General features: G+C 49.8%; 1 protein-coding gene across 2 annotated transcripts in view; it reads right to left on the bottom strand.

Moving 5' to 3' along the window:
* Positions 1–7921: 7921 nt before the first annotated feature.
* The window catches only part of Zbtb16 (zinc finger and BTB domain containing 16), a 168824-nt gene continuing 152785 nt past the window's right edge, over positions 7922–23960 (bottom strand). For both annotated transcript variants that reach the window (XM_042682769.1, XM_042682768.1), the window contains exons 5-7: positions 15883–16053; positions 10375–10542; positions 7922–8434 (exon numbers count right to left, since the gene is read on the bottom strand). In XM_042682769.1, the coding sequence (XP_042538703.1) occupies positions 8205–8434; positions 10375–10542; positions 15883–16053 (569 nt within the window). In that variant the 3' untranslated portion in view covers positions 7922–8204. The remainder of the gene's footprint in view (positions 8435–10374; positions 10543–15882; positions 16054–23960) is intronic.

The following is a 23960-nucleotide window of genomic DNA, read 5'->3' as shown; positions in this document are numbered from 1 at the left end:
AATGCCACGCTCTTTGCCTTCCTGGAAATCCACTGAATGGGGGCCAAAGGGGCGATGGAGGCTGGAAGAAGGGAGGCCCCAGCCCTGGAGGCCAGAGTCACCACATGAGCAGGAGCGTGCTCCCCAGGCAGCGAGGTGGGAAGGCCGTGGACAGGAAGGCCGTGGACTTGGCCTGGCTGCTTCCTCTGGCCACCGCGGCTCTGGGGCAGGCTCTGCTGGCCAGAGGCCGACCCCCCCCCCCCCCCCACGGCAGCCAGCCCCTACCTGCAGCCAAGGAGCTGCGGCCACGCGCCCTGGGCGGCGGGTGGGAGGGGCAGGGGGGGCACGTGGGCTGTGGCGTGCAGGTGGGTTTCCTGGAGGACACACAGGAAGAAGGTCGTGTTCCATGGGGGGGGTACCTTCCCAGCCCAGCTGACCCCCCTCCCTACCCCCCCTCCCCTAGGCCTTCATCCTCTCCCACTTGGTTCAGTCCCCCAGGCAGGCTGGGGGAGAGGGCAGCTGGGGCCGGCGGCCCAGGGAGGGAGGAGGGCGTGGAGCAAGGCCGGAGGAGGTTCTCAGGCTGGCCAGGCCCGGGCCCCTTTCTCTCCATGAGATCATATCTGGGTCAAAGAGCATGTAAAGCAGGCAGACCCCAGCGGTCACACAAAGCCCATTCAGCCAGCCCCTATTCACCCACCTCCTCTCCCCCGACCCCAGCGAGCGCCTAAGCCCCGGCTTTGATGTTGTGTTAAAGAGGGGGGGCTCAGCGCCCTCCCATCTGTCAAGAGAAAGCTGAGGTCTAAGGGAGGGAGGGGGAGGGGCGGAGGCCCAGGGCAGAGGGGGAGGGGCTGGGACTGGTGGGGGGGAGGGCGGAGGGGGCAACTCCAAATCAAAACAAATATATTTGGGGTGGGTGGGGGGACCGGGATTGTTTTCCCAGAGGAGGAATATGGAGAGGGCTGGGAGGGGGGCAAAACCACTACACGGGAGAGAGGAAGAGACAAAGGCAAGATGCCCCTCCACCTCAAACCAGGCAGCAGGGGCGAGGAGAGGGAAGGGAAGGGGGGAGGGGGGAGACAAGGAGGGAGGAATCAGAAAAAGAAGAGAAGAGAAAAAGGGAGAGAGGGAGGGAAGGAAGAAGGGAGGGAGGGAAGAAAGCAGGAAAGAAGGGAAGGAATGAGGGAGGAAGGGGAAGGAAGGAAGGAAGGAAGGAAGGAAGGAAGGAAGGAAGGAAGGAAGGAAGGAAGGAAGGAAATAGGGAAGGAGGGAGGGAGGGAAGGAGGGAAGGAGGGAGGGAGGGAGGGAGGAAGCAAGGAGGAAGAGACTACTGAGAGACAGAGAGGAAGAAAGGAAAGAAAGGATGGAGGGAGGGGGAAGGGGAGGAAGGCTGGGAGAGCACAGCTCTTGGAGGATGAGCTCTGGCCTCTTGGGTCTGTACTTCTTTCTGGAAGGTTGTCAGGGGGTTAACACAGGTCTGGTTGGGGTTGTTACAACTCAGCAACCTTAGGGCCAGGCAGACTCAGTGCCCAGTGCCCAGTGCCCAGCAGAGGAGCCGCAAGACACTCCTCCCCCCCAGCCCTGCCTGAGCCCTGGCCCGCAGAGCCCTGGCCCGCAGGTCAGGTGGAGAGCCAGGCTTTCTCCACAGACCGCAGCACTGGGAGGGGAGGGAGGGGACATCCAGAGGAGGACAGCAGGGTGACCCCCCCGGGGGGGCCCTAGGCCTGATGTCCAGCTCTGCATTTTCCCTGGAGTGGAGCTGGACCTTGGCACTAACCATGGCTGCTCCTTGGGTCTCGGGGATGGATGATATGACCGGAGATGGCAGCCCAGCAGCCCCAGCGGGCACTGAGGCAGAGGTGCTGGGTTTGTGTGCAACTGCTTTCACAGTTGAAGATGGGGGCTGGGGGCCGGGTGAGACTTCCATCTTACGAGGGATGGCACTGGGGCCTTTGCACCTGCCCAGGAACCCTGCCATGGAGCTAACCTCCACCCCAGCCAACCTCCGTTCTCCAAGGGTCTTGGCTGTCATCAGAGAGCCAAGGCAGACCCGAGCAGAAGCTCTGTGTGGAGCATTTCTGAAGCTCGCTTAGTGGTGAGGAAGAAGTTAAGCATGACTCTGGAGATCTCAGCCTCCTGGGTCTGGGGACAGGGTGGAGGGCGGGGGAAGGAATCTGATTTGGTGTTGGATCTGGATGTCACTTCTTTGCGCGATGCTGAGTAAATTATCACACACACACACACACACACACACACACACAAGCCTCGTGCCTCTGTGTTTGCTACTTGCTGAATTCGCAGGGCAAGACAGTCTTCGTGAATGAACAAATAAAAGAATGCTTACAAGTACAATACCCCCAAGATCGAATGGTATTAACAGATTCAACTGAACCTAAAACATATTAGGCAAGCACGCTTCGATCGAGTGTGTACCTTGTGTGCCACGTCTCCTAATAAAGGCCAACGTGTGAAACCCAGACTTTTCTCCATCCCCACCCAAGAGAAGAAAAAGAAAGAAAGCCAAGCCAAAAGCGTGAAAGCCAGTGACAACTGAATTAACTTTATTCGCGTCTAACTGCAGATTCAAGGTATACAACTGAACATTGCTATTTTTCTTATGAGACTTATAAATAAAAATACAAAAAATGTTCACTACAAAAAAATCTACTGTTAGTAGGATGTAAAAAATATTCTCTTTGCTATAGAAGGCACAACTTCACTTGGTGACACATGGAGAGAAAAAAAACCTGCAGCAGTAAATTTTTTTTTTCCTTTTTTTCCTTTTTTTTTTCCTTTTTTTTTTTTCTCTTTTTAAAATCTCATCAGAAACACTGAAATTACAAAGAAAATGCATTAGTTGTCTACACGAACCAAAGGCAGGTGCGAAAAGCTGCAACCAGGACTGCACAACTTCGACTGAACTACTTCAGAAGACAGAGAACTGGCAAGCACGAATGGGCAGGGGAGAGAGAGGAGAGGAAGGAGGATGGCAAGAGAGATGGGACAAAAAGGACCAGGGACCCAGGGGAGGAGAAGAGAGAGGGCAAAGGGCAATGAGAAAGACAGGAAAGACCCAAGAAGACAAAGAAAGAGGGGAGGGAGAAAGGAAGAGAGAATGGAGGGGAGGGAGGAAAAAAAAAAACAGAGAGGGATGGAGAGATCAATTTGTACAAAAAAGAAAAAAAAATAACCGGTAAAGTTGAAGAAACAAAATTGGGCAACCTCCTAGAAATCAGGCTAAGAGGAGGTGCTGAGGTAGACATTGACTAGAACGTTAATGAATTAAAAACACTATTCTGTAATACAGAGCGATCAGACTGGCACTTGTGCTGTCACCACAAAAGACAAGCCACACACACAGACACACGTACACACACAGCCATACACACAAATAATAAACGAACAGAACAACACACACACACACTCACACACACAAACACACACACACACAATACCCAAACCAAAAGGCTTAAGTTTTGCTTGGTCCAGCAGGGCCACAGGGCCCTCAGTGCTATAACTTACATACATTATATATATATTTATCTTTATATATAGGGTGGATGGCATGGTGTACCATCACGGCTTCTTTACCTTACAGAGATCATGCATGACACTATGGAAACAAACGCTATGATACACACCAGGAGGGAAGACCCTGTCTACAAGTGGGCTGCCAAGGCCTAGGGGCGGACTGCACTTGCTGATTGGCAGGCCTCTCACCCCATCTCCCAATCCCCCAGGTTTGCCCAGTGCCCCTCGCTTGGCTTTTTGCCTCCATCTATCTGTCCCACTGTGTAGGGCCAGTCTGGCTGTTTCCGTAAGGGAAAGGGCAGAGGCATTCCAGCCCAGCCAGGAGCATTTCCAGGAAGGAGGAGACAAATGAGAGGGCACGGGTAAAGACTGGCTGAGGAAAATCAACCAACAAGACCCTTGTTTCTTTCCTTTTCTGTCTCATAGCCTCCAGTTCCCACCATTGTGTGACTTGCCAGGGCATTTAGCCACCAGTTTCCTCCATCTCCTCTCCTCTTATGGACAAAGTCCAAGTCCTCTGCCCTCCTTGCTCCCTCCCTCCTAAGATTTCCGATTGGCCCCAGGGCCCTCTCCCCAAACAGATGTACCTATAGCATCCAGAAAGGTACCATATTTACTGGTGAAAAAGAATCGCATTTTTTTTTTCCTACATGGAAAAACTGTTCAGGCACAAAGATTAACTAAGCCCGTGTCGCATCCCTGGATTGTACTGGTTCACTGGGTGTCCCCAACCTCCCAACCCACCCTCGCATCCTCGTATTCATGGCCTCCAGCAAAGCAGCAACGACATTTACTATTTTATATCTCTCTTGCTATATATATATTTCTCTCTCTATATATATTTTTTCTATCCTATATACACATAGGATTTTAATGCTTTGAGTGAATAGGGAAGGAACACAGGACTAGAAGGGGTGATGTCACCAGAAGCATTCGGGGGCTCACCTGCAGAAGCTGGACAAGGCAAAAGGCCCACTAACCCATCTAGGCTTTCCACCATCGGGACGGTTCCCGGTTCCCTGTGCTGGTAAGGCAGTAGTAGCCGGTTGCAATTCTGCAGGGCAATAGCTAAAGGCAGCAGTTACCAGATGGCCTAAAGAACAGAGGAGCAAATACACTCCCTCACCTGTGGGGGGGAGTCACCTCCACCTTCCTGGTCCCCCCAACACCCCCACCCCACCCCATCCTACCTGCCAGGAAAAGCCCGTGTCACCCCAGCCTCCCTCTAGCTTCCTTCTGTCCTTACCTAAAGGCAGGAAGTCGAGGGGAGGGACATGTTAAACTCCATTGGGGTATCTCGGGTTGTAAGGGGGAACATGGTGAATACAGGGGTGCCCCTCCAGTCTAGCTGCCTGCCTCTCCTGCCAGGAGGCTCTGTGGTATCCCCAGGACCAGGTGGGGGCAAGCAGATGCTGAGTTAGTACCATCCAATGCTGAAACATCAGATTCTGAACAACACGGTGTGGTTAACATACACACACACACACACACACACACACACACACAGAGCACACATGTACACATACAAAGAGGGATATTTTGTTGGTGGGGGATGGTGAATTTTTTTGTCTTTTTTTTTTCTTTTCTTCCTATTCACATTACAAAAGAAAAGAGCAAGGACTTACAGAACTGACAGAACACCTGACAAATACTACAAAAATATTACAGTTTGTAGAGATATGCTCAGCCCTCTCAAGCTTTTATGAATGAGAAGAGGGCTGGGCCAGGCTGGGGGTGGGGGGGGGACGGCGCCAGGGACTAGCTAGTTCCATGGAATAGTTCTGAGACTTTCGTTGTTTTTGTTTGTTTCCTCTTCCCTACCCATGTTAAATGACCTCTTGCTGTTAAAAATCTGTTTTTCTGGGATGTACAGATGTCCGAGGGCAGCAAGGGTGTCCCCTCCTTCCCCAGTGCTTACTAAAGATTCTCACGGACTGCCCCTCCCCACGCCAAGTCATTCCTTCCTCCTCACACACCTGACACCTGTCCTACTCATATTAATTCCATTTCTTCTTCCCAACACACGAAGTCATTGTTAGAATTACAAAATAGCCTCTTCCCTACTTCACCATCCCTAATCCAGTCTAGTGACAAGTCCCCCCTCATCCAACACCCCCCCCCCCATACATACAATTTTTAAGGCTTTCAGATTTGGTGGATGAGATTCAAGGGCAGGCCAGGAAGGATGGAGAGAGGTAGTCACAGCAGACCCCCCTCCCTCCCACTTCCCTAGATTCCTCCACTCCAACCATTCCCTTAACCACCTTTAAATAACAACACCCTCACAACTTTCTCAGCGAGAGAAAGGAAAACAAAAAAGTAAACAAACAAACAAAAAACAAGCACAGAGAGAGAGAGAGAAAAAAACCCCATCAAGCATGAGATGAGGCAGATGGAGAGGGCCCATCGCAAGGCAAACGTAAATACTGCAAATGTGCTTTCTCAAATTGAGGGTGGTGAGGCTGGAGGGAAGAGGGGAGGGCTAGCAGCGGAAGGACGTATGGGAGCAGAACGGAACAACTGGACGAACATAAGAGGTAGCTTTTAGAAAACAACACCCCACCCAACACAATTAAAACCAAGGCTGAGTCCATCCCTCCCCCCTCCCACATGCACACACACATACACACTACCAGCCATGGAAAAAAAATATATATACACATAACAATTTTGGCGATGCTGACACACACAAGGATCGCACGGTTGCAAGGATGTGAGTAACACAGGCCTCCATCCAGCCGAGAGGAGCCAGCAAATTCTAAGAACTTAGGAAGGCAGGGGATGGTTTGTTTTTGTTTGTTTGTTTCTTCCAGAGTATTTCAGGCCACACGGACACTGGATACAGAGGATTCCAGCCCTGGGCAGAGCCTGCAGTGACTCTTGAGTGGTCTGTGGGGACAGAGACCCCCATCACCACCCTCCTCATCACCCACCCATCCCCTTCGCCTGCTTGCCTACTTCTCTCAACCAGTGCCAAGCATTCAGCTCCCGGGCAGTCAACTCCTGTGCAACTCTGGTGTGTTTTCGAGCTGAGAGGCTGCTTCCCAGGCCGTGGGGGCAGCCTTGGTCAGCTGAAGTCTAAAGCCAACTATTAGTTTACACAAGAATGGGAAAAAACACAATAATAAAACCATTCTCCTTATGCCTCCAGCCCTACTCCTCCCAATCTAAAGAAGACATATAGGGGGTTAAAAAAAAAAGGTCATGAGGTCTCACACACACACACACACACACACACATATACACACACACACACACACACATACATAACTGAGGTAATTCAAGTACAATGTGCTAACAGGGGACACAGAAACGAAGCAAAACAGAACACGAGGCCAAAGCACTCCTTTCCTCCTCCCCCTCCTGCCTGTGTGTGGACTGTGAGCCAGGAATTCTGTGCTATTGTCTGGACCTAGGTTCACCCCCATCTCACCACACATCCACCCACACCCACCCACACATACACACAAACAGAGCTCACTGGGCCTGGGGTCCCCAGGGCCCTGGGCTTTCAAGGGCTCTGTGCCCAGTAGCAATTTCCTCCCCTGCTCCTCACTCCTCCCCTGGGCAGGGCATTTTGTTCCCTCCTGCAGGTGCAGGCCTCTCTGGAGGAGATGGCCTCTCCTTCTCAGGTCCTTCTAATAGGACACGGGGACTCTGAAAATGGGAGTTCTAGGGATGTATGTTTTTGACATGGAGGACATATTTAGTTCTTGTACATACATACATACACATATATATATATTTCCATTTTGGAAGCAAAAGCAGCTCAGCAGGAATCCAGCTTGTGATGTGTGAGGACTCGGGCAGGGAGTTGGGCTTATTTTGTTCTCTGTTCTCAGAAGGCTAAGTTGAGAGGAAGAAGGGCCAGGTCCAGCTTTCCCCACAAAGGACCAGAGGACGGAAGTGCTGTCAGATCCACGAGGGACGGGAGTCTGCAGGGACTGGCTGGACAAGCAGTCAGGCAGGAGCAAGGAAGTCAGGGAGGGGAAAGGCTCTGGGAGATCCTGAGGGGACAGCCATCTGTAGCAGGGCAGGGCGGAGAAAGCAATGAACCAACCCATGGTGGAAAGAGAGAGAGCCTTTCCCCTCCCATTTTGCCCCCCCCCCCCCTAGCAAACCAGAGCTGCCATTTTTGAATATCAACCAGGGATCTTCCACCATCTGTAGCTCCTCTCTCCATCTTTTGAGGAGACAGAGAGAGAGAGACAGAGAGACAGAGAGATAGAGAGACAGAGAGACAGAGAGAGACAGAGAGAGAGACAGAGAGAGAGAGACAGAGAGAGAGAGACAGAGAGACGGGGGGGAGGGACAGGCAAACTATGGCTCTGATCAGAGTGCCTTTCACCTACTGTCCATTTCTGGACACAAAAGAAGGGTCTGAGTAGAGGGAGAAGAAAAATACGCCACCATGTGAATGAACAAAAACCTTACTGGCCTCACCCAAGAAAATCAGGAGAGGAGTGACTTGGCAGCCAGAATCCCCGGAAGCCACAGAGAGAATTCAAAGCCAAACAGCTATCAGGTTTCCTTCCCCATGTCCCTCCCTCTCTCTCCCTCTCTCTCTCTCCCCCCCTCTCTCTCCCCCTTATTCCCCTTTTTTCTTTAAATCTCTTTGCACAGTCCTTCCTCCACTTCATCTTGCTCTAGCTCATCTTGCTGGCTTCCCACGCTGCTCCCCCGTGCTTGGCACCCCTTCACACATAGCACAGGTACAGGTAAGTCTTCTCTATCCTCCAGTCGGGCGGGATCTCCTCAGGCTTGTGGCCCTTCATGTGCTTCTGCATGGAGGAGAGGCTGGGGCAGTACTCAGTGCAGATGGTGCACTGGTAGGGCGAGGCTCCGTTGTGTGTTCTCAGGTGCTTGATCATCGCTGAGTAGTCCCGGGACCGCTGGTGGCACAACTTGCATTCAAAGGGTTTCTCACCTGGAAAGAGTGGGTAACACAGGGCAGGACACAGTGAGGAAGGAGGGGAGGGACCACAGTCCTTATTGCCGCCCTTGGGCTTGTGGGAAAATCTCGGTCCTCTTAGCTCAGCATTCCCCAAACATCCTAAGATGATGGACCCAGCCATCCAATATGGCGGCCACTGGGCACACACAGCTACTGTAGTGCCTACCGCAACAGAGCTCTATACCTTTTATTTACCTATTTACTTTTGCTTTATTTTATTGCGATTACTGTAAACAGCCTAATTTAGCTAGCGAGTATGGACTGACCTTGTTATTCCTAACTCTTCCAAAGACTGGTCCTGTGTGGTAGGGAAATTTGGGAAGTCCTTGGGAAAGTTCTTCAAAACACAGTTCATACAGGGTGGCTGGGAGGGGGCATGGAGCCCTTCAGAGTTTCAGTTGGTGGTGGGTACAGGTTAGGGAAATCCAAGGAACCCAGTCTTCTAAACATGTGACATCTGGAGATCTCTCTAGATCTCTATGACCGTAGCTATATAGCTATGCCTTCCTTCCCCCCTTGGGACAGAATGGGGAAGAGCCTAGTCTGCTACCTGGACTTGTCCTTCACTCAAGTACTCCAGAGCTGAGCAGAGGATGGGAGGGAACCTTGTTTCAATACAGTAATTAACTGGCCAGCCATCTCGCTATCGATACTCCTCCGTGCAGAGGCCCCGGCAAATAATGAAGTAATGAACAGCCAAAGTGATCTAACTATTGACCAGCTATTTACAATAGTCACTGCCAATGCCTTTAACGATCTGCCCGCCGGGTCCCACCCCCAACAAGGGGCTAAGGAAACCCCAGGCCTCTGGGAAATCCATTGGGTCACTCAGGTTTGTCAGCAATAAGCACCCATCCCCTCCCTGGGCTCCAAGCTGGGGGCAGGAAAACAGAGCTCTGACAATCAGGAGCTCTACCTCCTAATCCTATCCCCATGGCAGGAAGCTAAGCAGGACTGTCTGAGCTCACCTCTTCTTCCTCTGCACAGCGCTGTCTCCCCTAATCAGAGAAGGTTCTCTAGTCTGCTGGGTTCCTCTCATGTTCAGAGGAAAATCCGACCTTCTGGGTCCTTCCATAGATCTATCACCCCACCAACTGACAGTGTGCTGATGGGTGAGTTCTCCAAAAACGCATCACTGGTACTGCTATGATGTGAATAATCCCACCATGGTGGATTTTATTTTTTTGTCCGTCATGGGGCTTGAACTCTGGGCCTGAGCGCTGTCCCTCAGCTCTTCAGCTCAAGGATAGCGCTCTACCACTTGAGCTACAGCACCATTTCCATTAATCCCATCATAGTGGATTTTAGAAAACCAAGGAGATGCCACTGAACTTGCAACCAGGAAGAAATAGCTCTAGAAAGCAATTCCAAGACTCTTCTACCACCCCCCCCCCCCAAATTCTAGAAGCCTGGCCCCTAGGGAAAGGAGTTGTTCACATTTCTTTTATGTAAAAAGGAGTGGGAAGGCACTAGAAATGATCTGCATTTATGTGGAGAGAATACTAAATATATCTCAGAACTAAGCTCCTAGCTTCACGATTTTCTGACCCTCACCACAACTTAATTCGATATACTATGATTCGTAGTCTAAGTCCCAAACAACACGGGACAACTCTAATCCTCACTTTCTGTTAGTCTGGTCAACCTGAGGGACTCATGAATCGATATCATCTGAACTCTTCATTGATGTGGCTGCCTCAGGGACTGCCCACATTCTGATCTCATGGGACAATATGCTGAGATTGATCTGTAATGTCTGCCTTGGCCTTGGGACTGGGTGGTAGAATTCAGGCCACCATATCTGCTCTTAGCAGAGCTGCTTCTTTTTGGGTTCTGCTTTGGACCAGCGTCACCTGGGCTGCTTCCACCTCCCCAGTCCCATCCGGGTCCCCTCACTGGTGTTCGGTTGGTACCTGTGTGCACCCTGTAGTGTGTCTCCAGCTGGTGCTTGAGGCTGAACTTCTTGCCACAGCCATTGCATTCGTAGGGCTTCTCCCCAGTGTGGATGCGCTTGTGGCTCTTCAGTGTGCTCTCATCCCGGAAGCAGCTGCCACAGAACTCACACTCATACGGGTGGTCACCTAGGGGACAAGGGGTTGGGTCAGGCCCTCACCTCTCCCTGTCCCCTCTTTAAGAGGACAGCAGGGCACAGTTGGTGCACCTGCGGGAGTTCGAGGCTGCCTATGTTTAACCACCTCCAAAGATGACTTCAGATCCTTTCCCCATAACGCGAATGTCCACACTTTACTGCAGTCCCGGGGTCATCCACGGGGTAATGGCCAGTCCCAGCTGGCTTAGTGATGAACACCGGTCTTCAGGAAGCACGCCCTCTGAGGGTAGAACAGGCCTGGGAGTTCTGAGACTTTGCCTACTGCCTTCTCTAACTACTGCGTAAGTGCTACTCCAGCCTGATCACTGTACCCTCAAAACACTTCTCTACCTCTCATCGTGCCCCCAAACATTCCTACTCCTTCCTTCCTCTATTGTTCAATATTGTTATTGCCTGTTTGGTTTCCTTCCCTCTGCCACCCCCCTCCCCTGCCTCCCACTCATGAACTCCAAATTATTCTTCAAAGCCGAGCTCCTATATCCCTGACCAGGACATTTTCTCTTAGCCTTCTAGCCTGAAGAAATCATATTCTTTTTCTTTCTCTTTTTCTTTTATTTGTGTGCCATTATTAGGACTTGAACTCAGGACATCACGCTCTCTCTTGACTTTTTTGCTCAAGGTGGGTGCTCTACCACCATTTGACACACAGCTCTACTTCTGGCTTTTTGCTAGCCAGAACAGTCTCAAAGACTTCTGCCTGGGTGGCTTTAAACCTCAATCCGTGGATCTCAGCCTTCTGTAGCTAGGATTACAGGCATGAGCCATCAGCACCCAGCTCACACTTTCTTCTTTAGAGTACTTTTCCCATTAAAATGGGCCCTACATGCTGAGGGCTCACTGCTGTGCTAAGAATACACCATGTAATCATAAAAACCACCTGAAAGACATGATTCTCATTGAACAGATGACAAAAATGGAGCTGCTTGGAAATGCTTAAGTCTGGTCCCCCAAGTCACATAGCTAGCTAAGTAGCTGAGCTGGGATTCAAGTTCTAGTCTGGTTCCACATTGGATCACCGAATGACATGCTATACTGCACTGACTGGTGTGGCACCCACAGCTCTAAAATGGAAGCATCTGGTAGGTAAGAAGTGAGCCTTATCTATCCTGATAGCCCCAGTGTTCAGTCTTCAAGAGTGACTTCAAAGATATGCCCAGCGAATGCTGGGAATGTTAAGCTTGGGGTGAATTGCCCTTCCTCAGTCTGCAATCTATGCCTGTTACATCTCTTTTTTTGAGGGTGCTCCACTCTTGAATTTCAGGAGGGTGGGAGGGTAGGATGTGGGGTTCACCATCTTGCATTCGGTACCCAAAGCGAGGGGCGTGAGAGGCGCAAGGTGAGGACTCCAGCTACTTATTTATTACAGGAGTGAAGGCGCAGACAATAAAGATAGATTGATCACCCCAGACTTTGTTCATGAATATTTAAATATCGCTGATTCGTCTTGTCACTGTAATTACAATTTCTCTGGGCTGCATCTCCAACAACCACAGTTTATGGTAAAGAATAGCCCACTGTATTTCACTTGTCCCTCTGCAGATGTGCGGGGCTGCCAACCGTGTAATGTCCTCCGCATTTCATACATTTTCTTCAGCTGCTGAAGGTTTAAGTCATCCACAATGACCTACGTTTTTTCATTATCCCCATGTCAAACTGTGCTCGTGCCTGGGCATAAATTGTCCTTCTCCTTATAGACTCGCATGCCTGTGCCTTCACTTCCTCTTTAAAATGATATTTTACTCTCTCTTCTTTCTCTCTCTCCTCCGCAGGCCACTAACCATACCTCCCCCCTTCCTGAATGCAAGCCCTGGACCCACATAAATCCTCATCTCCTCTGATGGCTCTGAAGGGTTTTTAAGGCTCTGTGGGGAGTGGATGCTGGGGTCTGTTCACTGGCAGCCTCTCTCAGGGGTGGAAGATTTGCAAATAGCACTGAGAGCAAAATGGGGTCTATCAAGGAAACTCAAAGAACAGAGCCCACCTCTCCATCCAGTGCATACCAACCCGCAGGGCAGCCTGCTCAGAGGTACGGCTGGTCAGTGGGGGTGCTCATGGGCCATCTGGGCATAGACTGAATCCTGGAGTTCTGGGTTGGGGAAATCACTGCCTGCCCATCCTACTGCCGGGGCCATGTGGAATCCTTGTTCTCCAGCCCCACTGAGCCCAGGGGAAGTGAGGCCCCTGCAGATAGACCCTGGTACTAATTGGCTGAGGGTATGTGTGTGTGTGTGTGTGTGTGTGTGTGTGTGTGTGTGTGTGTGTGTGCGTGCGTGCACATGTGTTTGCATGCCACTCACTCGTGTGTGTGTGTGTGTGTGTGTGTGTGTGTGCACATGGCCCTGTCTGGTCTGACATCTAATTCCGTCTCCCTCCCCCCCCCCCCCCACACCAAATCAGCAACGATTACGACTTTAATCAAAGATTCAGTATCCTCATTAAGATATAAATAAATAAATAAAGCAAGGGCCATGTGAGATTTCAGCCAGAGCTGGTAATTAAAACGTACATCAGCAGCCACCCTGCCCCTGGGGAGGCCATGGGAGTGGGGGGGGGGGGGTGAGGATGACAGCCTGTGTGTGTTTTTCACCTCCAGAGGGGGCCCTAAGAGTTTACCAAACAACAGAGGGGTTTGTTTGATCAAATTTTTTTTATGAATTTAATTATAAAGTAGATCACAACATGTTAAATGAGTTTAAATAGGCACTCTCTTGAGTCTGACCAGGGAAAGGAATAAAAAGGACTTGGGAAAAGAAAAAAGAAGAAGGAAAATGACAAGTCACCCCCCCCCCCACCCACATTTTGCAGTCAGATAATCACCCAGCCTGCAACCCTCACCCCGAAAGCTAATCGTGCCAGTGTGGTCATAATGTACACAAAACTGGCGGCAGGACTCAAAATCCAATTTGTGGTATGTTGATTAACTCTGTAGACTCGTTAATGAGCTTGACATTAAGTGCAGGACAAACGAGACTAATTAGAGCCCCTCTGGCCTGCCCAGTGCACCTGTGACCCCTTCTTCCCCCCTTCTTCTATCATTACCTGGTGGCTTCCCTGGCTTTGGCCAAGCCTAGTGTCTCTACCCCCAATTCAGCCCCAGCCCCATCGCTCCTGGACCCTCCCTCTCGGCCCCTCCCTTCAGTGCAGCTGAGAGTTTATTATATGATGAGCCGTGTGAATCAGGGATCCATCAATGCCAAGAACACGGCTGGACAAACCTACCAAACACAGCTGCTGTGCTAAATGCCTGGCCCCAGTAGCAAATGGGCCAAGAACAACAGAATATTAATGAGGTATTGTGCGTGTTTATGTATGTGTGTGTGTATGGGGGGGGGCAGTTCAAGGTCTGTGTGTGTGTGTGTGTGTGTGTGTGTGTCTGTGTGTCTTATGTGGTACACATTCAATCTGTTCCCTAGAATCAGCAAAGGCTTCCCTCAATTTCTATCCCTCCCCACAGATCTTTGCCAGTAATTGACACCAAGAAGACCAATATGAACATACAGATGTTCAGGTCTTAGATGTTCAGGTCTTAGAAGAGGATGGGGAACCTATTCTGGGTAGACTTAGTTGGACTACAGTAATTCAAGTCACCTGAGGCCAAGTGACTTGACCAGGGGCTGCAAGGTACCTGGCTGTCTTTCATACGGTAGAGTGGGGGACCCACGGAGGCAGGGAGGTGTCCACAGCTGTCGGGAGGTCCTTATGAGTAAGTCACCATGGACAAGGTTCTGGCTCTCTCTCTCTCTTGTTGGGCACTACTTTTTGGGCCTGCCCCTCTCCCTCCAGCAATCCCAGGCAGAGTTCTAAGTACCTGGTGATCAGTTCACACCTGCTGCTATGAGCCAAAGATGCTCCTCTGAGTAGGACAGAAATGCAAGTCCAGACAGGCTGTTGGATGAGGAGACCTTGTGCCAGCCAGCCATAACAGCAAAGCCCTCTCCTCCTTCAGAAAAGTCTATCACCCACGTTGGGTTTGGCTTCATCCTTGATCTCAGCTGTGACAGGACTCTTGAGAATGAGGACAGACAGAGAGTCCTGCGACTGAGCCCTCTGCAAGGCATGCTAAGGAGTCTCTACCCTCCCACATCATAGTGAGTCACCTGATCACACCTGTCTCCTAGAACCAGGATGGAAGACACACACACACACACACACACACACACACACACACACACACACACACACACACACACACAGAGAAACACGTGCAGATTCAAAAATGGACATTCATTTACCCAACTGCAGTTGGAGAAGATCCCCATCTCCTTTAAGGAGAAAGAAGATATTTAAGTCCTCTATTCTCCTGCCAGAAGACTGCAGTAGGGAAGCAACTGCTTCTTGGCCCTCGAGTGTCCCATCTCCTAAATATAGAGGTCGGTGGCAGTGATGGGTCATTGTCTGGGCACCTGGCCCAGTCTCCTTGACTCACACCCTGCCTCTTACCCCACCCGTGGGTGAGTATCTCATGTCTCATTGTTTAAATACAACATAGAGGCCTTCTGGTATTATGGAGAAGAGTACAATTTTTTTAAATTCTGGGTGGCTCTTGGGATTGAACTCAGGGCCTCACGCTTATTAGGCAAATATTCCCTCAGCAAATCTTAATACCCCCAGACCTTTTTCTTTTTTTCCTTCCCTCCTTCCTTCCTTTTTTGCCTGAGTTTACTTTTCAGATTGGGTCTTGCATTTTTGCACAGGCCACCCTGGACCATGGTCCTCTTATTTCTACCATCTACATAGCTGGAATTACAAGTGGGTATGGTTACACCCAGCCTGTTTTCCCAGGTCTTGTTAACTTTTGCCCCAGCTAGCTTCTGATTTCAATCCTCCTATCTCTGCCTCCCAAGTAGCTAGGATCGGAGAATGGTTTTAATGTACCTTCCAGGGTCCTAAGATGATTTGGACATCACACATGGGGTTATAGAAAGGGCAGTGAGAACGGTGAGAACGATGGCAGCATTAGAGACCTACTAGCAGGTCACTTGTTGTCAAAATGCATCCTGGTCTGTCTGCCTCAGAAGCTCTAGAGAGTACTTGCTAGTTATGCTGAGTTTTGGATCCTACTCTGGACCACCGAACCTGTTTCTGAGTGGGACTCACTTAAGTGAACATCCTGACCTGTGTTGGATGTGTGGGATAGGGAGAATGGTCAACAGTGGCTGGGATTACAGGAAGAACCTATGTATCCAACCCAAGAGCCCAGAAAGGCTGAAGGCACCTGAGCCCGGTGCATGCACCTTACATCTCTGGAGATGAAGTCTAGACGTGGGCTCCCAGAATGCCTCATCCACCCATCACCCGAAGGCCTCCCTACCTGTGTGCGAGCGCAGGTGGCGTTTGAGAGCCGTGTGGCTGGGGAAGGTGCGGTTGCACTCACTGCAGATGTAGCTGCGCACGCCCGCGTGGACTTCCATGTGCTGCTGGAGCGCGCTCTGTGCCTGGAAACGTTTCCCACACAGCAGACAGAAGACGGCCATGTCCGTGCCTGCAGAGACAGCAGCACAAGGTGCTCAGGAGGGTGGACACACCAAGTTGAGGTTCCCATCTCTTTAGCTACAGTAGGAGCCAGCCTGAGACCAGCAGCCTCCACCCCCAGTAGGAAGTCTGGGTGGTACCAAGTGTGGGCACTTATACCCCATGCAGAGTGTGTGTGGGGGCACATGGAAGGTAGTCATCCAGAAGCAGGGACAGCGAGACCTTCAGGGCTGGTCCAGCCTGGCTGACACGCACAGGAGTGATGTCTATGTGAACATCTCCTGTGACACAGCAGCCCTGGCTGATTCAACCTGAAGATTTCCACCAGCACCAGCGCCTTCTCTACCCATATCTCCCACCCCCAGAGTGCACTGAGTAGGCCAGGTGTGCAGACAGCTGCCTTCAGACAGAGCTGGCCCAGGGCAAACCACGGATGGCCTTTTCAAGCCCAGGCTTCTCCATGCGCCTGCTTTGTGATCCTCAGAATAGACACATGGGGATCCAGGGGCCATGGATGGAGCCCCAGCAGGATTTCCCAAGCTTACACACACCCCTCAGCCCAGAGGGGCTCTGGTCCCACCCCACAGGGCAGACCCAGACATCTTTAGTACTCTACCCTCTCGTTCTGCCCAAGTCACCTTCCAAAGGATGGATAAGACTGTGTGACTCTAAGGAAAATTAAGAAATAAAGCCAAAGATGGGAGGTGAGGCACACGCACTAGGCTAAAGAAACACTTGCAGGCCAATTTCAGAGCAGGTGACACGGAGGACAGGCCCAGTGATGGAGAAGAGCCAGGAAAACTGATCAGGTCATGGAGTTCTATGGATGCCAGTGAGAACGGCTCAGATGCCATTGAACTGGCAATGCAGGGTCACAGGACTGGTTGCTATGGGCAGCAGGTTTGTGTCCTCCTCAACATGAAGGTGTTGAAAACCCAACTATCAAGGTGATGGTGACAGGAGGCGGGGACTCTGGAAGGTCATCAGAATGGAGCCCTCAGGATGAAACTTGTGCCCTTATTAATAGGAGCTCAGGGGATGAGTCAGCCTCCACCACAGGAAGATACTGTCTGAAGTCAACAATCTGCAACCAGAAAAAGACCCTCACCAGAACCCAGCCATACCAGCACCAGGATCTCGATCAGAGACAAGTTTCTGTATCATCCCTCACCCAGTCTATGGTGATAGGCTATAGTAGCTCAGACTGGGGGGTGCTAGCATGGAGGGCAGCACACAACACAGAACGATATCAGGGACAAAGGACCAGAAGAGGCAAAGGAGCTGATGGCGCTGGTGCTACCACCAAACCAAGGCAGGGACTTTGAAAACAGAAGGGAGGAGTGAAGAAATAAAATTCCTAGATGGCAGCTCCACAAGACCTGGGTTCAAGTAAGAAAGAGCGGTACTCGAGTCCCAGTCAGTCCAGTCTGCACCTTGTCAACAGGCTGAAGGCTATGTGGTCACCAGCTAGAAAGGAAATGCTACAGTGTCCACCCATAGTTTCTTGTCTACAGACACCACACAAGGCACAGGGGGTCTCCCTAGCTATCTATCCATCAATCAAGGCTCAGAGGGGATGGGAAGGAAGCTTGGAGGCCTTCTAGCCCCATTCCCCATTCTTTTATTAGGAAGAACATAGGATAATAGGAAAGGATTATTAAACAAGAGGAAAAAAAAAACCAGGGAAGTGTTGGGGGTGGGGAGAGAGTAGATGAGACACAAGAGAAGCTACTGGTGCATGCAACTTAAAAATCTCAAGACTAGATTTGAGTTATTAAACAATTTGCTGTCGTTTCTGCCTAGCTGATTGTTCGCATGTATGATGAGTCAGGGAAGATTCTATTACACTGGGAGATTAAGCAAATAAATGCTAGCTTTTGGAAACACATTAAAATGTGAGGCTATGGAAATAAAATTATCTAGAAAATTGTATTAGCAATTCATTAGCTGCAGTAAGATGTGCAGAGCGACAAGGGACCGGCAGCATTAGAGCACTCTGCTCTCTTTAACGCCTGGCCTAAGTTCTGCTCTCTCCTTTAGGGACCTCAGGGCTGGTTCCCCTAGGGAAGGGGAGCTTGACTGCAGATAGCAAACGATCAAGCCAGGTGCCAGCAGCTCACACTGGTCATCCTAGCTCCTCAGGAAGCTGAGACCTGAGGACCGCCATTCTAATCTAGCCCAGGCAAGACCTTGAGACTCTATCTTCAGTGAACCAGAGAAAAGGCCAAAAGTAGAGGTGTGGCTCAGGTGGCAGAGGATCAGTCTTGATCAAAAAAGCTAAGGGAATGGTGTCCAGGTCTTGAGTTCAAGCCTGTAATCCCAGAAGGTAAAGAGGAGGAGAATATCAGCTCAAAGCTATCCTGGACAAAGTTAATAAAACCCCAGCCCAACCAATAAGAACTGTCATCTGAGGCTGGCCCTAGGCAAAAATTCAAGACCCTATTCCAAAAAACAGCCAAAGAAAAAAAAGGGTTAGGAGCATGGCTCAAGTGGTAGAATGCCTTCTTACCTATTGAGTACAAGGAACTGTGTTCAAATATCAATACTAAGGGGGGAAAACCCTCCAATATTTTTTTTAAAAGGACCCAGGGAGGAAGAGGAAGCAGAGGGTCCTAACTTCATGCCTTGTAGCATGAAGTAAGTCATTTAACTTTCTTGGTCCAGAGTGTGTCCATCAAAAATGGTGGACAACAATGGTGATTGTTGAGATTAAATAAAGATACTTGATAGAAAAGCTTCATAACCATGAGGTGGTTACAGGGCCAATATTAGCTCTCTCAATCAGCAGGTGCTGGTCCTCATTTGTGGCCAGTAAAAAGAGCTCTGGATTGCAGTGTCCATTTCTCCCTTAGCTGGACACCCGGGTGCAGTGTATAGCCGGAACATGAACCATAGCAGCCCTGCACAATTATCCAACCCTAAGTTGTCGGTTTTTTAAAAAGTATATTTTTATTGTAAAAATACTGTACAGAGGGGTTACAGTTACATGAGTAAGGTAATGAGTACATTTCCTATCAAGCATTATTACCCCGTCCTTTGTTTTTCCCCTACCACCCCTTCCCTCCCCACCCATCATGTTGTAAAGTTCGTTTTCAATATAGTGTCATACATCTCATTGTTACAGTGGGTCACCCTGTATCCGTATTTCAACGTTTTGTTATTTTATGGACTTTGGGTTGCTTCTTCCGGGAAGCTAGCCCTGGCGAAAGCATCCTGGATGAGTTACACCATTTAGAATTCAGTGCCAAAGACATCATCATCTTCTTCTGAGTTCTCACTGTTGTAATGCATAAAACCTTTATGGCTTTTCTTTTCTGACATTCAGAGATTGTGAGGCTCCTACGTGATTATAAGCCTCCCTAGCAGGAACTGTCATTTTTATGCCCTCCCCCCACATACAGCAAGAGGCCTAATGCAGATAGGCACCCCCAAAACACTTGTTAATTGGAAAATAAAGGGCCACGGAACAATCACAAAGGGGGGGGGGAATTGTGGTGGAGCCACAGTACAGAGACAGACCAAAGTCCACAAAGGAGGACTTCATGGAGCTCTTCCCACAACTTCCCTAGTGGTGCGTAGGCAGCTGGTCTCACTGGGGCCTTTGCTCATCTGCTGTGTGACTGATGACCTAGACAGAATACAGCTACTGGGTTCTGCTGCTCAGACCATAGGAAGACCAGTTCCACCTCTCCCTGCAGCAGAGCTAACTGAGAATTCCATTCGTGGCTTTGGTATACTGGGACAGAGAGGGGCATGCCTGCATGCGTGCATGTGGTGCTGGACTATTGAACTCAGGGCTTCATGCTTGATAAGCGAGTGCTCTAGCCCTTCAGCTACACCCTCAATCCCTTTTGTGCTTTAGTTGTTTTTCATATCTGAAAGGGTCTAGCAGCACCTTTGCCCAGGATTGACCTGTAACACCATCCTTCTAGCTGTGGTCATCCATATAGCTGGGATTATATGCATAACATCTTGCTTATTGACTGAAATGTGGGCCTTAATTGAGTATTTTGTCCAGGCTGGCCTAGAATCATGATCTTTTTTGTCTCCCAAGTAGCTGGGATTACAGGCATGAGCCACTCAGCCCCATATGCAGCTCTACCCTTGCTATGGATGGGATCTAGAATGTATCCTTGAAGACCCACCTGTTAAACGCTTAGTCCTAGCTTGGGATGATTGAGAGGCAGTGAAAACTTTAAGGGATAGGGCCTAGAGGGGAGGCGGTTAGGACACTGGAGGCATTCCCTAAGAAGATACCCTTAAGGGCACTTGAAGGGCACTCAGTCCCTCCAGGCCCGCTCTCAGTAACTTCCCAGCCACGAAGCAGCCAGCACTGCCCCATTTTGTGTTCCTCCTCGCGAGGTGCCCTCTCACCCACAGGTAACACGGCCAACTGATTATGGACTAGAACTTCCAAAATAGCCCAAACAAACCTGTTCACAAGCTGATTATCTCAAGAGCGTGTTACAGAAAGCTGACCAGCAGACTTCAATCTCAGTTTCTTTACTGAGAACCTAGAATCCATAACTAACTCGATACTGACTTCTTGGTGTGGCAATACAGCTACTGATTATAAATATGAATTGTGCTGGTCCTAGGGCTTGAATTCAGGGCTTGAGTGTGCTGTCCTTAAGATTCTTATTCTCAAAGATTGCCACTCTACCACTTGATCCACAGTGCGACTTCCAGTTTTCTGGTGGTTAATTGGAGAGAAGAGTCTCATGGATGTTCCTGCCCAGGCTGGCTTTGAACCGTGATCCTCAGATCTCAGCCTCCTGCGTAGCTAGGATTACAGGCGTGAGCCGCCAGCGCCCGGCTCTGATCCTGTATTTTTCAGGACAGAAATCCTACACACATATTAAAATGTTTTCTACTGATCTGTATACTCTGATGTAAATCAGATATAAAAATCAGCCTCTGCCCAAGGAATTAATTCACCAGGCCCAGCAACCAGAATGTTCTCTACTCTTCTAGAAAATGAGTCTTTCTCTGGTTTGCCAGGACATTTGCCCAAGGTGAGTATAAATGAGAACAATGGAGTGGATCTGGCATGGATGGGCTTGGAATGTGGTTTCAGGCCAGGGGCCTATGCATATTTCTGGGATCCATTTACAACGCTCTTATCCGGGAAGTACGTAACCCCTACCAGACTCCCCCTAAGGATAGCAGGGCCGACCTGGAAGGCAGAGCATGTTCAACTCACAGACTCCCAAGTTTAATTTTAGAAAGGAAAAAAAAAAAAGGTAGAAAGCCAGGTCAAGATGGAACAGGAGGCCGGAGGGGTGACAGAGTCCAGGTTATTTATCTCACCTAGGTGATGACGGGGTCTGAAATTACCAGACACAAAACCCTCGTGTTTACACCTGTGTCATTTCCATACCAATTAGCTCTTTAATAGAAAGGAAGGAAAGGATCTGATCGGAGGGGCACACAGCTGGAGAAGATGCTCAGGTGCTACCACCTTCTTGGAGCAAGGCTCTTATTATCTTCCTCTAGAAGCTGTTTCCTAATCAAAGGAGCAGAGGGCTCTAAATATACTTCTGCTTTTTTTGGTAAGCCGGCCGGGGCTGATGTGTGTGTGTGTGTGTGTGTGTGTGTGTACGCCTGTGTGTGGTGTGTGTACATGCATGTGATGTATGAACATGGGTCACAGGTGAACTTCTCATGTCCAATTCCATCCAAGGAATTCTACCCTGAATGGCTCCTCCTCCTCAGAGGAAGAAAATACCATCTTCTTTTTTAATCCAAGTACTGGGATTTAAACTCAGAGCCTGGGTGCTACCCTTGAACTTTTTTCCACTTAAGACTGAGTCTCTACCATTTGGGCCACAGCTCTACGTCTAGCTTTTGGGTGGTTAAGAGATGACATTCTCAGGGACTGGTTTTGAAATGTATCCTTAGATCTTAGCCTCCTAAATAGTTAGGATTAAGGTGTGAGATACCCACACGTGGCTGAAGCTATCAAAATTGTGTGTATGTGTGTGTATTTGAAAATCTTGGTTTAAATTGGAAGCATCTTCCACTACCCCCATTCATTCTCCCACTCCTGCAGACATGTCCTTCTGTTCTCTCTCTCTTTTCTAAGACATCATTTCCAGCTACAGGCCACGCTCCTGACCATACACTGAAGCCATCACTTTAAACTGCTGCTTCTCCCCTTCCATCCCCCTGCTTTCTCTGCCTTTCTTCTGCTTTGCCCCCAGGTTGTTGTTGTGAAGAAGGTGGTAAAGCTGTATCATCCACTGTGCAGGAGAAACAGAGGCAGCTCAGGCTGACTCATACCAGAGGCAGGAAGGCTCTGTCTGCATCTTAAGAGGCTGAGGTGGGGAGTGTGTGTGTGTGTGTGTGTGTGTGTGTGTGTGTGGTGTGTGTGTGTGTGTGTGTGTACCAGGCAGAAAGGAAACAAAAGCCCATCCAGCCCCTGACATCTGTGGTCTTTCCTCGCTTTCGACTTCCCCTATGCCATCAGTTAGGACTTGGCTCCTTTTCAAGAGATCTCCTAGAGAAAGGGCCAAGTGCTCCCTCCTCAGTTCTCCTCTGGCTTCCTCTTGGGTGTGAGTGGTAGACAGCAATGGGAACAAATCCTGCTAGCCCCTATCCCCCAATGAGCACCCCTCCCCTTGGGGCAGGATGGAAGGTCTGACTCAAACTAAATTAGCACTCATCTTCCCAAACCACCCCAGAAGTGACAGAGCTTCGCATCTAACGCCACGTTTATATCTTCAGTCTCCATACGCTGGCCTCACTCCTTCTTCCTTGCCTTTGTATCTATTTAGAACTTTGGAAGGCTATCTGCACTTCTGCATTTCCACAAGAGGAAAGGGAGAATTTATGGGTTTATATACCATCAGTCAACTTTATATATCCTCACCGGATAACAAAACAGGGAAGGGAGGGAGGTATATGGACAGCGGATTCAAATTTGTTTTAAAACTACGCAATGGATGAACGACTGCAGTTTCTCAACACACACACACACACATACACACACACACCCCAGTTTCGTCTCTTGGGGAATGCAGCTGCCTCCTCCAGGCGGTGGCAGCTAGCAGAGCCGGCTCCCGGAAACTGTGTATTTGTTTAGCAGTGAGCCCAGACACAAGCGCATTTCATTACACCGCACCTCCAGCTACAGTAAACAAATTTGTCAGCTCACTAGCTCATTAAGGTGCGCCCTGGACACGCGGGATTTATTGAGACCTGCACAATAAAAGTAACATGAATGGATTTACTAATTTCGTCAATCACTCCAACAAACCAGCCGAGGAAGGGCAGAGGGGGAAGTGGGCAACAGAAAAGGGATGGAAAAGAAAAATAGAAAGGAGGTAAAGGGAGAAAAAGAGGGAATTTCTGGTTTGCGGGAGACAGGATAAAGGGCTTGCTGGGGAGTAGCGCCGCTATCAAGGTACACAGCCACTCCCAAGGGTCAGTGCACCCCACCGGTTGGGCCCATTCTCCCATGCAGGGCAGTGAAGGGAACTGGCTCTTCCATTACTCAGACACTGAACTCATGAATGTGGGGAGCAGAGGCCACGTTTGGGAATACCCCAGCCCCCCCCAATCCCTCTCACCTGCTGCATGGGTCCCAGCCTCTAGGCTTCCCAACCCAGATGCTGGGCCTTCCTGGATATTCTAGAATGAATGAAATGCTTCTATTGTAAGAGCAGAGGGAGACAGAAGGGAAGAGGAGGAGAGGAAGAGCAAGAATATGAATGCGTGTGCTTGTGCATGGGAAGGTGGTATGTGTCAGGGTGGAAAGTAAATCCGGAGAAGTATGCAGCCCTTGGATCTGTAACTTTCAAAATGACAGCAGGACTGGGGCAAAGGTCAGGGGGTCCAAGGCCTTAAGCACCTCGGCCAGCTGTGGCAGTGAAGCCTGGAGTCCACAGGACGCCTGCCTATATAAATCAGCGGTAA

Source organism: Dipodomys spectabilis, unplaced genomic scaffold, assembly GCF_019054845.1.
Source record: "Dipodomys spectabilis isolate Male_0828 unplaced genomic scaffold, ASM1905484v1 ptg000076l, whole genome shotgun sequence".
NCBI lineage: Eukaryota > Metazoa > Chordata > Mammalia > Rodentia > Heteromyidae > Dipodomys > Dipodomys spectabilis.
Note: the sequence above shows the minus strand (reverse complement) of the source record. Positions and strands in the feature narration are given on the sequence as shown.